The 12,925-nt window shown below is 34.2% G+C and overlaps 1 protein-coding gene across 4 annotated transcripts in view; it reads right to left on the bottom strand.

Moving 5' to 3' along the window:
- KIF6 (kinesin family member 6) overlaps nt 1-12,925 on the bottom strand; it is a 175,527-nt gene that overhangs the window by 122,925 nt on the left and 39,677 nt on the right. For all 4 annotated transcript variants that reach the window (XM_075749021.1, XM_075749020.1, XM_075749024.1 and 1 more), the window contains 3 exons: nt 7,734-7,940; nt 4,181-4,324; nt 778-864 (listed from right to left, as the gene is read on the bottom strand). In XM_075749021.1, the coding sequence (XP_075605136.1) occupies nt 778-864; nt 4,181-4,324; nt 7,734-7,940 (438 nt within the window). The remainder of the gene's footprint in view (nt 1-777; nt 865-4,180; nt 4,325-7,733; nt 7,941-12,925) is intronic.

The raw sequence follows: 12,925 nt of genomic DNA on the forward strand, positions 1-12,925 counted from the left end.
ATAAAATCTTTCAAAGGAAAGACTAACCAAATACTAAAAAGAAAAATAAAGTACATTTTTGTTATGCACATTAAAAGAAGAAACTTGTTTTCTTTATGTGGCAATGCTTTGTGCTTTACTAATGTGGATTATCACCTCTGTCCTTCTCTGCACTTTCTAAATCCCCAATCCATTCTGCAGAGTGCCTCTGAGGCTCTTTGGGATGTGAACATCAGCCTAATGCTTTAGTGTGGAAATCCTATTTCTACATCTCATTTACTTGTTTTCCTTTTTTTCCTAATGGTAACTTTACAGAGTTCATTCTTCCTAGCTAAAATCTTTCCTGGACCAATCTCAAGGAAGGGCTGTATCTGTATGTTTCTTAGCTTTTTAATACATGAACTGTTTCACTGCAGCAGCATGCCATCATCAAGTCACTAGTAATCTTAGTAGATTTTTAAGAGTTTTAGGGACATCCAATTATCTGTGACTATGATTTAGAAACTAATACCCTAAAAGAAGCAACACAAAGATGATAATTAAAGTGACCATTGCTCCTCAGATGCCTGAAGAGCTGAGAAAACCTTTAGAGGTTTTACAAAGGTCCATTTAATTATAATTATGTCCAAAAGAAAAAATAAAAATAGTAGTTATTTTATAGAAAAAATTGGAGCTTGCATCTCAAAACAATTTAATGCGATGATTCAGCATAAAATCCTCAACATCTATTTCACTGCTATTGATTATTAAAACTTAAAACAAGCAATCTCCTTCCCTCTGCCCCCAGACAACTCTCACCAAACTGGGATCAATTTCTTCATTCGGAACTGCTTCATTCTTAATAAGAGCAACTCGCTGTGCAAATCTGCAGGTTGATATAGATTCCTGGAAGAAAACAAAAGAAAGAAAGGAAAAAGAAAAATTTCAGTTAGCTTTACACTAGGTAAGTAGAAAAGATTGCTAATGAAGTCATTGAACTAAATTTCCATTTTTTGTATATTTTACTGAAATAATCTACCCTTCCATATTCAAAAAAACCCCCAATATTCAAGGTAAATTCAGCTGGCATATTAATTACAGTGTCATATAAAACTGTCAAATCATAGTACAAATTTTATTGACTCAGTCAATTCCCTGATCAATTGTGTTTCAAATGAGTCCCCAGCTGGCACTAAAGAATAAGAGAGCCACACTACTCAGAAGGTAAAAACTTTTGAATGATAAGACAAAGAGAAAATTAACTAAACCAAATTTTTTTGGTGAAAATGAGACTGGAGAAGTGTATGTTAAAAAAGCTGGGAAAAGAGATGAAGGGAAGGAGTGGAAGTCCAGGACAAATGAGAAACAAGCTGGGAGACTTGAAACTAGGAAGCATACAGGAGAACTATGATACCAGGTAAAAAACCTATCAGATGAGCTAAGATAGGGTGCAGGAGGACAGAAAGGCACAGAAAACCCCCACCCAACCCCCCCAAAAAATGACACAAGACTGAGTTTCTGGAAGAAACTGTGACAGCCAGTCACAGGGTATGCACCTAGGGTACAGAATGAAATAGAGGATCCCTTAGTACTGTTCCCTCCTTTGAGATCAGTCAATACTTACATATCAGATCCTGCTAGAAAACTTAATCTACCCAGTGAATAGAAAGCCAGCAATTGTTCTCAGTTAGCTCAAAGAATAAAACACCATGCACTAGTCTTAGAAGTTCCAATGATGCTTGATAAACTGGATGATAAGATTTTCTGAGATGTGCCAGTCTTGATTTAAAATGTAAGAATTTACACATAGCCCCTACATTGAGAACTTTACTACTGTTACAGACTTGTATTTCAGAATCAAAGTAATTCTGCAGTTTTCAGTCCTCCAACATATTGAAATACCGGTTCAAATATATGATCACATACTCTTTTTTCCACAGGATTTCTGTCTCTTTCAGTACTTGGAGGGGTTGTATCTGAATTAGGATTGCATGATGAAAGATACCAGTGTTTATTGCCAAAGACATAATATATACACACAGAATCAGTGAAGAGTTTTCAAGGGAAGGAAAGGAAGGTCTTACAATTAAGAGACCTGCACATAGTCTTAGCTGGACTCTATGTTTGCCTCTGCTGTACAGTTCCTGTGCTATGATGATCAGCTAAAATGATTTTAATGAAGCTCTGTAATATATTAAGTAATATTATATGTACAGTACACATAACATACATTTTCACTTTGTTCTGTTCAGTGTGAAGCATGTGTTAAATTAATGAGTAGCTAATCAATTCAGTCTTCAATATTCAATATGTAAGCTTATGATCTATTTATGCCATCAAAATGGTAATCAAAGCTGACAGCTACTAATTTCCTAATCATTTTTTCTGCCATGCTTATCATTATAGTGCCTAAGGGCTTCACAAAAATTAATCAATTAACCCTCTAGGTACTGCTTTGCTGCAAGTGGGTGGAATGACTACACTTAACAGAAGGGAAGCTGAAGTCAAAAGTACAAAAAAAAATTATATTTGATTATTATCATTATACAATCTGTTCAAAACAGCTTCCATTCAACTTCAGTCACAGCTATAATAATTAATATATCTAAAATTCAGAATCAACATCATCTTTCAAGCACTCCACAAAACTAGCACAGAAAATGTGATGTAGATGATGTGAGAAGTTGTATACCAACTCTTTGGTAGAAGTAGGAATATAATCTAGATCTCTAGGATAATATTCTATTTGTCCTCTTCATAAGAGTGTCCTTTCTTACTCTGAATTCTCTGCTTCATTGCTTTCCTAGCAAGACACAAAGCTAGGTCCTTAAGAAAGCTGCTTTTATTACAGAACTTTAGTTCATATTGGGGGGTAATTCTGTCCTGTGCTTCCTTTGTGACTCAAATGTCTGTCCAATGGAAAAAAAAAAAAACCAAAACCAACAAGCAAACCCAACAAAACCATGCATAATGTCACACAAAACTCAAAATTACGTAGCTATCCTAATTCTGATGTTTTCTCACATTTAGTAATTGACTTAACATCTGTCCTAGTCTTACACAGACATATCACATTTTGGGGAGCAGGGTAAGGATTTTTTTATTTATTTTTGGGAGGACTGAAGAAGAAGGTCTGTTGTGTAGATGGTATAATGTTAAAGCACAAACATGAAAACTTTCAGTAGCCTACTTTGGGTAATTGCTTGGGCTAAATAGTCCCAAAAGAGAAACCTAGATTACAGTGTCAGCTAGATACACCTGATGAACTGATATACAAAAGGGTGTCTATCCCACACAGCCTAAAAAAAAAAAAAAAAACCCAAACAAAACATTAACAAACTTATCCAGCTGTGTTTGTAACCAGACATCATGCTTGCATAATTACATGTTTACAAGTCTCAAAAATCTGTTTTCATTTAACAGTAAAGACCATTTTCTAAAGAAAAAAAAAGTCTTCAACTAGATAAAGTATGGTTTTAGTATAATGCTTTCCACTGTATTTCAGAAAAGAGTCTTAGGTTTAATAGTTTTTTTTCTTGTTTATTCACATTAGAATCCTTTGATGCTATGGAAAATCAGGAAACAGATAGATTATAAATGCCTTTGAGCAGGCTTCTGTGTATTCACATCGTGACATATTTTGATAAACAAAGAGAAGAAAACATCACCACATAGAATTCCAGTGCAAGAAATTGGTGAATGGAGATAAGATATTTGAAAAATTTTGAAAAATTCCAAATCACCCCACCCAATTCCCTTTCCCTTCCAGTGAACTCTCCAGTTGTCTACCATACGTAGTGTGATCCTGACTCCACACAGGTCTACAGAAGTTCTGCCAAGGCTTTCAGTGTGATCCATAATCTACTTATAAATCTCACCAATATGTCCTTTGGAAAAGCCTTTTCACAACTCAAAGATTTATTCATCAGGAAAACAGTAATTTTTTCAAAAAAAATATTGGTTCTTTACTAGGTGCAAGTCATCTCCCAACTGTTCCTTGGCTTGAGATTATTTAGAGAAAAGCACATTTCCTCAAGGATTTCTCTACATCTTACTGCAATTTCCACTGACAGAATTTGTTCTCCTGGAAACAAAGTTAAATTTCTTTCTTGGTAAGGATGACAATGAAACCATACACAATTGAATTGCAAACTGTAATAAAAGTCAGGATCTTTTAAGAAGTGAAAACATCTTTTGTTGAAAATAGATGGAAATAACATACATCTATGTTTCTTTTGTCTATAGAGAGTGTTGCTATCATGGTAGTCATACAGTTTCCTCCCAGGCTGTCTCTTAGCACTGAGGTCATCATAGAGTTTCGGTAAGGAATGTGGGACCGGTTTTTCTCTGCAAGGGCAATTATTACCTGAAACAATAGTAGAAATGGAAAAGGCTTTTAAATTTACATGTCTATTAATGATTGACACAGAAAGAGATCAAAGCCAATCTGCTCAGGAACATAAACTTGTGATACAAATAGACTACACTTATACACAGTTAGCTGTAAACCCACTGACTGAAACAGTTTCAACTTAAATTTCAGCATGTTTATATGTCTTTGTATGGGCTGGACCTGAAAGACCAAATAAATTTAATTTTATCATAGCCTAGCTTTACAACCTCTCAGTAACATGGAAACCGAACACAATAAACTAGAACCCACAGACTTTCCTAAGACACAGGAACTTACTGAAAATCTTCCTCATATTTATTCTATAATCATACTAAATTAAAGTATGGATAGTATTGAAGTAAAAACCTCTTTAACATTTACTAAAGCATACTTTTAAAATTACATATTCTTAAAGCACATGTTTCTTAGAGGGGTCAATATATTTATTTCCAAGAAAATGTCTTAAAAAATCCATACACAAATAAAAGGGTGCACACTTACAATATACTGCTGGAAAGAAAGAATTCAGTTTAGAATATATATGCCTTGGCCAAAAAGGAAATGGTACACCTACTATTCTCAGTTTCCCTTCTCAGCTGTTTACATTATGGGACCTAATTATTATTAAATAAAAAGCTAGATTACCCCGTGATCTGTTGCGATATAAAAAATTTGAACTGGTATCTGGCTAAGCACTGTAATAAAAAACTGTAGCTGTATGCGTTGTTCAAGCTATCCTAAATGATTAGGACTTCTTTTTCCTTTAATAAATGTTACACACCAGCATATATTATGTTTATGTTGCACTTAAGAAAACTGTTATTTTAAAAAATTTAGTACCAACATTTTTGTTGGCATTAGTTTCTCTTACTGGTCTTCAGAAAGTTAAAATTTCTTATTACTATAAATCTTACACTGGCAGCCCTGAGAGGGACAAATGCATAATATGAAAATTACTATCTTGTAAAAGAATCTGGAAACCCATTCCTGGATCACGGTTTTCCAATCTCATATATTACAACTTGTTAGATGGAAATATGTTATATAACTCTATTATACTTTATAATATTGCATAGAAACCTCACAGTAGTCTAGAGCATACATTAATAAGCACATTCTCAGTCTCTGCCACACCGAGACTACAATCTGAATAGACAAGATGGGGGAAAAAAGCAGAAGGAAGATACATTATTTCCATTAAAAATGGGAACTGTGTTACAGAGAAGTTCATTTTTTCTGAAGTTCATGCAGGAAGTCTGTAGCCCAGGTAGAACTTGAACTCTCCCACACTGGCACTGAAAAGCTATGTGACCAGCTCTCGCGATGCAGAAGCCACTGTACTGTCATGTGACAGTCACATAACTCAGAAGATGATGGCTTTAAGTCCCTTTAGTAAAACCTCACCTAAACCACTAAATCAATCCTTACAATTCAATCAAAGAATCTGGAATAGAAAGAGGACAAATCTGAAGGACAGGGAAATTATGTTGTTTTACAAAGTGACAGAGACCACCACTGCAGGGTCTGAACCTGGATCTTCTAACAGTCAACCACATGTGATAATCAGAAAAGCGCCCCATTTTTACACAGTCAAAAAGAAGGTGTTATTATCCTTTTGATATTAAAAAAAAAAAAAAAGGTTTTGGTTGGTTTGTCTTTTTTTTTTTAAATACTGGTGGGTCTAAACCTAACAGGAATTAATAATATTACTGAACCAGGACTGTAAAATGCTGATTTACATCAACATAATTTAAGGCAGAAAGTTTTTGAGTGGGTCAAACAAACCACTTGAAGACCTCATTAATTTTTTTAAACATGGAAACTGTCAGGAATATTGTATCTAGTTTTTGTAAAATTGCATCCTTTATGAAATGTAATGGCATAGAACACAGGTACAATCACGCACTAATAACTTCATGGAAACATTTAGAAATACTGTTACGCGTAACAGAAGCCCTGAAACTCACAAGTGGTTACAATATGCTCTGAAGTAATATTTTTTATTGTCTTCCTTGATCTTTTGTTTAGTATTAGAAAACTTTTTTATTAATGATATGCAATCCCAGACAGAACCTGATGTGCTTATCTCTAGCTGTATTTATTCTAAAATAGAAGTTAAAAGTTGCATGACAAAACATTAATATTTTATGCTTCTACAGCACTTCAAACCTGAGTATCTCAAGACACTCTACAGAGATTATTAAATTCAACCTCATAGAAGCTCATGCAATGTTGCATTACAAATAGATAAAATCATACAGTAAATAAGAAGGATCCTGAGCACAATTTGTACGATTCTGAAGAGGTCCATTTTAGAATCACTTACCCTTATCACTTCCTATGAGTACAACTGAAATACAGACATTTTATTTCAAGGCAAAATTTAAACAAAAGGGGGATATTAAAAAAAAATAAAATCAGTGTAATAGTAAATGACTGACTGCCACCTGCTGTGCCTTAAGCTTCTTTTGACAGATAAAATATCGGATTGCAGAGTAAATGAAATCCAAGACATTTGTTCTTGTTAACAGAAAAACACACAAAACAATAATGAAAAATATTCTTCCCAATAAGCAGGACAATCAGTTATATTTCCTAATCTTAATTTAAAGAATTTTCACATAGGCACCTACAAAATTTTCTGTTTTAAGGGATTTCCTCAACTGTAAGTTTTACTAAATAACACATAAAATAAATTAAAAAAAATAAAGAGCAACAGTGCGAAGAGGATAGGGATTTTAGTATACCTTAAATCAACAGGCTAAAACTTTTTCAGTAACAACAGCTGAATGACAAAGATTTGTAGAGATTTACTGTTATTATTACAGTTGCAAATATAAGTCCTATTGGTATAAAATTAGTTATGGTAGTTACTCCATAAACACATTAACAAAGGTAACTCTTGTCTCAAAGAGATCAAAGATTCACATTGGTAGAGGAATAAAACAACAAATAAGAGAAGAGCCTAATGCTTTATAATATTACAATGCTTGAACCAAATGAAAATCAATTAGTGAAAATCTTTAGTTCAAAGATTCTTCAGTGACACATCCTCATCCCAGCTGTGGAAGGAGGTGAAGATCACAAAGAGAATTTTTAGCAGAAATACAGCTGCACTCTTGGAAATATCTTTAGCATTCCAAATAAAACAAGAAAATTATTTTTGAAATGCTACCCTTTACACATACTATATCCTTACTGTTTAACTGTTAAGCTTTTCCTAAATTAAAATATTTTATTTCAAATTAAACTCAAACATTTTAAAAAATTGCAATAAATACACACTCCTAAGACTAACTGAATATTGGAATCAAGATTTCCAAAACATTGCACAGTACTAAACAGGAACGTTATAAAAGGAGAAATGCTATTCCAATTTTACCTGCTCCAAATAATGTAACGACAGGTTGATATATTTGGCTTCTGTCAATAGGTGACCTCCAACTCCAGTCTTTGCAACACGCTCTGATCCAGCAAGGTCTACTAAGTGTAGCTTGGAGCGTCGAATAGTTGCAGAACCAGGTTCCTTGCTGGAGATGTGAATAGTGAAAATGCAGTGAGATCGAGTTGAGGCTTGATTCATTGGTGTCTACAATGAAAAGAAAAGAGGAGTCCTCAAAGTTCATTTAATAAATAAATTTAGCTTTTTATAGCTCAAAAATCTGGAAATTGAAATCACCTAATTTTTTAGTTATTACACCTGTAATAAATATGCAAACAGAACCCAAAAGGTTTTACCTGGCACTCACATTCTGGCCAAACATTCGGATAAATTTAATCTGCGCAAATTGTACTGCAAGCAAGCAAGCAACTATCCTTGTTCCAAGGTATTCTAACAGCGAGTATATCAGTAAAGCAGCTGGCCTTGCTATGCTGGGGAATACTGCTAGAAAAGGGCACCTTGGTCGGAGGTAAACTTACTAATTCCTGATCTCCAAGAGTTTACCAATTTCTCCATTGGTAAGCCTATTTCTACGGTTATTTTGCTAGATAGCTACCAGTGTAACTAAGACTAGAATTTTCTATAAGGCTTTAGACTTTCACAGTTTCATTACTTTTATGAAAAAAATTAAGTTGGCAAAATCAATATCAGAATTTTATATGGCATGATAGAGTTTTCATAAAAGGTTTATTATTTGAAATAGCTACTGCCATACTTCCTTAACTAGACACATGGACATTCTTGGTCAATTTTTAGAGATACTCAGCTTTAGTATGACTTTAGTGGTAATCCAAACATATTTGAAATGCAGAACAAAAAATTTTAAACAGCTCTCATATATTTAATTTTAGATTTCAAACGACCATATGCCATCACACATGCACTTTTCTTAAGCAACATATAAAAAAATCTTTAAGCATCTAAAGTCTCTTTTGTTTAGTTATGTCAAGCTCTTGTTACAAACTTAAAACTAAAAGAATTCCTTATTATCCTCATTTTATAAATGGCTTAGGCTTTAGAATATATATGGGGATTAAAGGTTTATCATACAAATAGTATTTTTATTTATAAACTATTACAAGTATGTTACCAGGGCATAAATACGTGCAGAAAACAAGGCATAAATAAATAAATAAATATTTAGTTAGCAACAAAATATACACTTATTTATAGCTGTTTAAAAAGATTATTAAAAAAAAATCTTGTTTAAAGTGTATACATTAATCTCTTGTCTATACTTTGTTCCTTTGTTATTCTACAGTAATTATTTATCTAGGCATACCCTATGATTCAGACTAGATATACCAACATATTGCACTTTTTTCTCCATAGTCTGCTTTGGTATGAAACATTCTAGATTTTAAAGTAGCCTGTCCATTGCAGGTGTTGAAGGTGGTGTCGTGTTAATCCAGAAAGGATGGCTCTCAACAGAGAGACTGCAAGCTGAATATTCCTTTAGCAGGAATAATATGAACAGCTATACCTCTTGGTTGAATTGTCTCCTCTTCAATTTCCCTATTTTTTTTTTTTCTCCAGCCTTAATAGTGCCAGCACAACTGAATTGGTTTTGAGAACTGATCCACCTCAAAAAAGAAAAAAAAAAAAAAAAAAGAAAAAAGAAAAAAAATATCTGCAAGCCATAGATATTTAACCTGGATCAGTTTCCCAAGTCGGTCACAGCACAGTAGTAGAAAGCAGTTCTGCTGGAATTATTGAAAATGGCAGCATACAGCGTGTGAACAAGTAGGTGGTGTGCAGGAATAGCGTCCGCTTGTAGTTGTTGGTGAAAATTCTGTAATGAAATTAAAGCCTTAGCACTCTTTTGTTTTGGGCTGTTTTACCTAATAAAGCCAAGCTCAGCGGGAGAGGGAGAAGAGTTTTGATCATTTAGTTTATACAGATGAGGAATTTTGGAATGATATAGTCAAGCCACTGGCTTTGCTTAACTGCCTGGTTTGTAAGGATCATTTCACAATCTTGTGAAAGGAGCATCAGAGTGCGGCCACATGACACGCTGTCTTGAGAGGCCAAGCTGAAGTGACTTGTAGCATGGGAATGAAAACAAACAGACTCAGGGAAAGGTACAGCTCTATCAAGCTTTGAAAAGCAAGAAAATAATCCCAAACATATTTAAAATGCAGTTATACTAAGAAAAAGTTATATGCTGTTAAAATGTACTTTATTCAGCAATTCTGACTCCATGAATAATCAGAGCCAGCTTCACGTATTTTACTAGGAGAGCTATGATTTCACTACTTGCAGCTCTGTGAAGCAGGACTGGCTATTTTATTTTTCCAGCTCAAAATCCACAATAGAATTAATATTTATGGATATTCTCCTCAACATAACTGATATTTGAGGCCATTTTGCACTACAGCTGTGTCACACTATACTGCAGCCAAGTCTAAGCCAGATCGACTATCAATACAGGTCTACCTATGGAAGCACAAAGTAAAGGTTTCTATGAAAGGAGAAAAAAAAAAAATCAGCATATTTCAGAATAAACATTCTTAAGCAAACTTAAATTTCACTATGCAAGCTAAACCTCATGTATTTTAAACTGTGCTTTTAGTCACACCTGTTTAGCCCCAATGGAGGCAAAAAACCCAAAAAATTAAAGCATAAAAGAAAATAATTTCAGGACTCTGAGTTCCAAAAAGCTCCAGGCCATATTTGGCTTATTAGGTCTTTATAGCAACACTAGCCACAGCTTGTTTTTCCACATCCCAAGCAGATTCTGCTGGGCTGCTCATTAGAAATTCCACTGCTTTTCTCTCCACAACTTCTTTTTTCGTGTAAAATGAGTGAAGATGATTTGGAAGTCATTGGCTTGAATCCTAAACTGCTATTTCTATAAAGTCCTTCTTCAGAGTAGAACCATGCTTTAATCAATACACGAATACTCCTTTTTACAGTAGGATTCTATCTCCACTTTGTTGCCATATATAGAAAGCTCTATTAGAACTCTTTTAGGAAGCATAAGGCAATAAAAATTTAAACTGTTAAATGGGATGTGATGATGAAATGTTAACTGCATTCATAATCCCCCCCACTTTGCTACTTTTACCACACCAGTAGATACAGAGCACACAGCAACAGAAATGACAGCTTGTCAGCATCTTCAGTCCAAAAATAAGTGGGGTGTTTTTTGTTTTGGGGTTGGGTTGGTTTGGTTTGTTTTTTTTTTTTCCTATCTTACATGTGCAACTTCAGAGTATCACAATTCAGCTGTTCTGAAAGTTTGTAAACTTAAACAAACAAACAAAAAATTCTGGACTGTGTCTCAGAACCTACTAAAAAGTTCCTTTAGTGGCTTTCAGAGTTCAGTTTGGCTTTGTTAGCAGTATTCAAACCACATGTATATGAAATCATCCTCACACTAATTTGATGTGATGAAGGAAAAAAAAGAGAGGAGTGGCCTGGCTCTTAGCAGATGGTTGCTATTGTGAAGGTTATATATATAGAACAACTGATGAGCTGCAGTTACTTACAAAGAAATAATTTTTTCCAGGAATTCTGTGACATCATAAACCACATAAACAGACTTCAGATGCTTTGTGATATCACATGAACACTACAAAGGAATTAATGCCAGGTCATCTGTTGCTGCCCATTTGTGGCATGGTAAAAGAGGAATTCAATAACATATCTTTCAAGATCATGTTTTGGTAAAGCATCAGTGTTTTGTTTGATGCTGGAAAATATATACAAGAGGTACTTCAAGCCATATAACCCAGTCTCCTTTTTCTCCAGGACCAGGATATACCTGTGTTTGCTGAAATTAAATAAACTGTATAGAAGCTTTGTGACTTAAACCATTACATACATTCACACAATGGTTGCAAGAAAGTAGTTTCTACTTAAATGAGAACTTGCAGCACAGCCATATTGACAGAAACATACAAATCAGATGCTTCTTGAAAGGAATATAAGATCATGAAAGGTCCAAAAACTTGCTGAAGCCTAATTTATCCATCTTAATCTAATTGTTATCTATCTTAAAGCAATAAAACAGTGCAGGAGTTCCTCCCTATACAAGAATTTATGTATTTCCCAAATCCATTATTTGTTGCAGCTGCTATTATAAATGTTGTTTTCACTAAGAATAGCCAGAAACAGGATGCTAATGGTCTAAATAGAGTTCTTAATAATTGAGGACCTAAGAAGGAGAAAGTTTCGTAAGTAGGAAAAAAACATGTGAAAGGCTGTTTGAAAATCATCATTTGACCAAAAGAAGCTGCTACTATCTTGAAGAATAATGTGTTGATTATGTCTGCCAAACACACTCATACAGAGAAAATACAGAAAAGAGTTCAGGACAGCTGGGACAAAAGATTTCACATGTGATAAATGCAGTCGTTCAGTCCATATTGCAGACCATCTCCACTTGGCAGTTTATACAGTTCCAGTGGAATCTCTTCTTCTCCAAATCAAAATACTTAGACATCAGACCACCACAATTTTCTTGTACAATTGAATTAGTGACTAGCCAAGGCATAAATGAAGAAAGGCTGATTCTGAATGCTTCTTTTTTTTTTTTTTTTTTGAGAGAGAGAAAGTCTCAGTGAAAAGGTACACAATTTTGTTTTAAGGAGGGTTTCTTTTCCTTCTTAAGTTTTTTTCGCTTTGAACTTTTTGAAGAAGGGCAAGGGAAAAGAGAAAAACACTGATAGCATCCAAGGCGGATATCAGATTGATTTTCTCCAATCTCAAGTTACAATCAGATGGATACCTGTAGGAAGAAGTTCCGACAGCTTTAGTCATTTCACAGTTCAGGTGGTAAGAAAAGAGCCATTGTGTCCTACAAGAACAATAACAAAACAATTTAACGCAGTTTGCTTCACAGGTTGAAATTCATCCTTAGAATATTCTGGTGTTTTCATATTGTTCTTTTATTGCACAGAACATCTAAGTGTCTGTAAGGCTAAAGGAGCAGATATTCTTTGTTGAAAAACAGTGGATATATCTGTCTAATTAATATAAACTCTACCTGTTCCAATACAACCATGCTATATTGAAGAGTATGTAAGGTGAAGAATAGGAGGTTCCTGCATCTGGTAGATGAGTGAGACCTTAATATATCTTTAGCTTCCTTTCTGATTAATATGGTACAAGTGAAGGGGCTCTTCAGA

The sequence above is a fragment of the Balearica regulorum genome, chromosome 3, assembly GCF_011004875.1.
Source record: "Balearica regulorum gibbericeps isolate bBalReg1 chromosome 3, bBalReg1.pri, whole genome shotgun sequence".
Classification (NCBI taxonomy): domain Eukaryota; kingdom Metazoa; phylum Chordata; class Aves; order Gruiformes; family Gruidae; genus Balearica; species Balearica regulorum.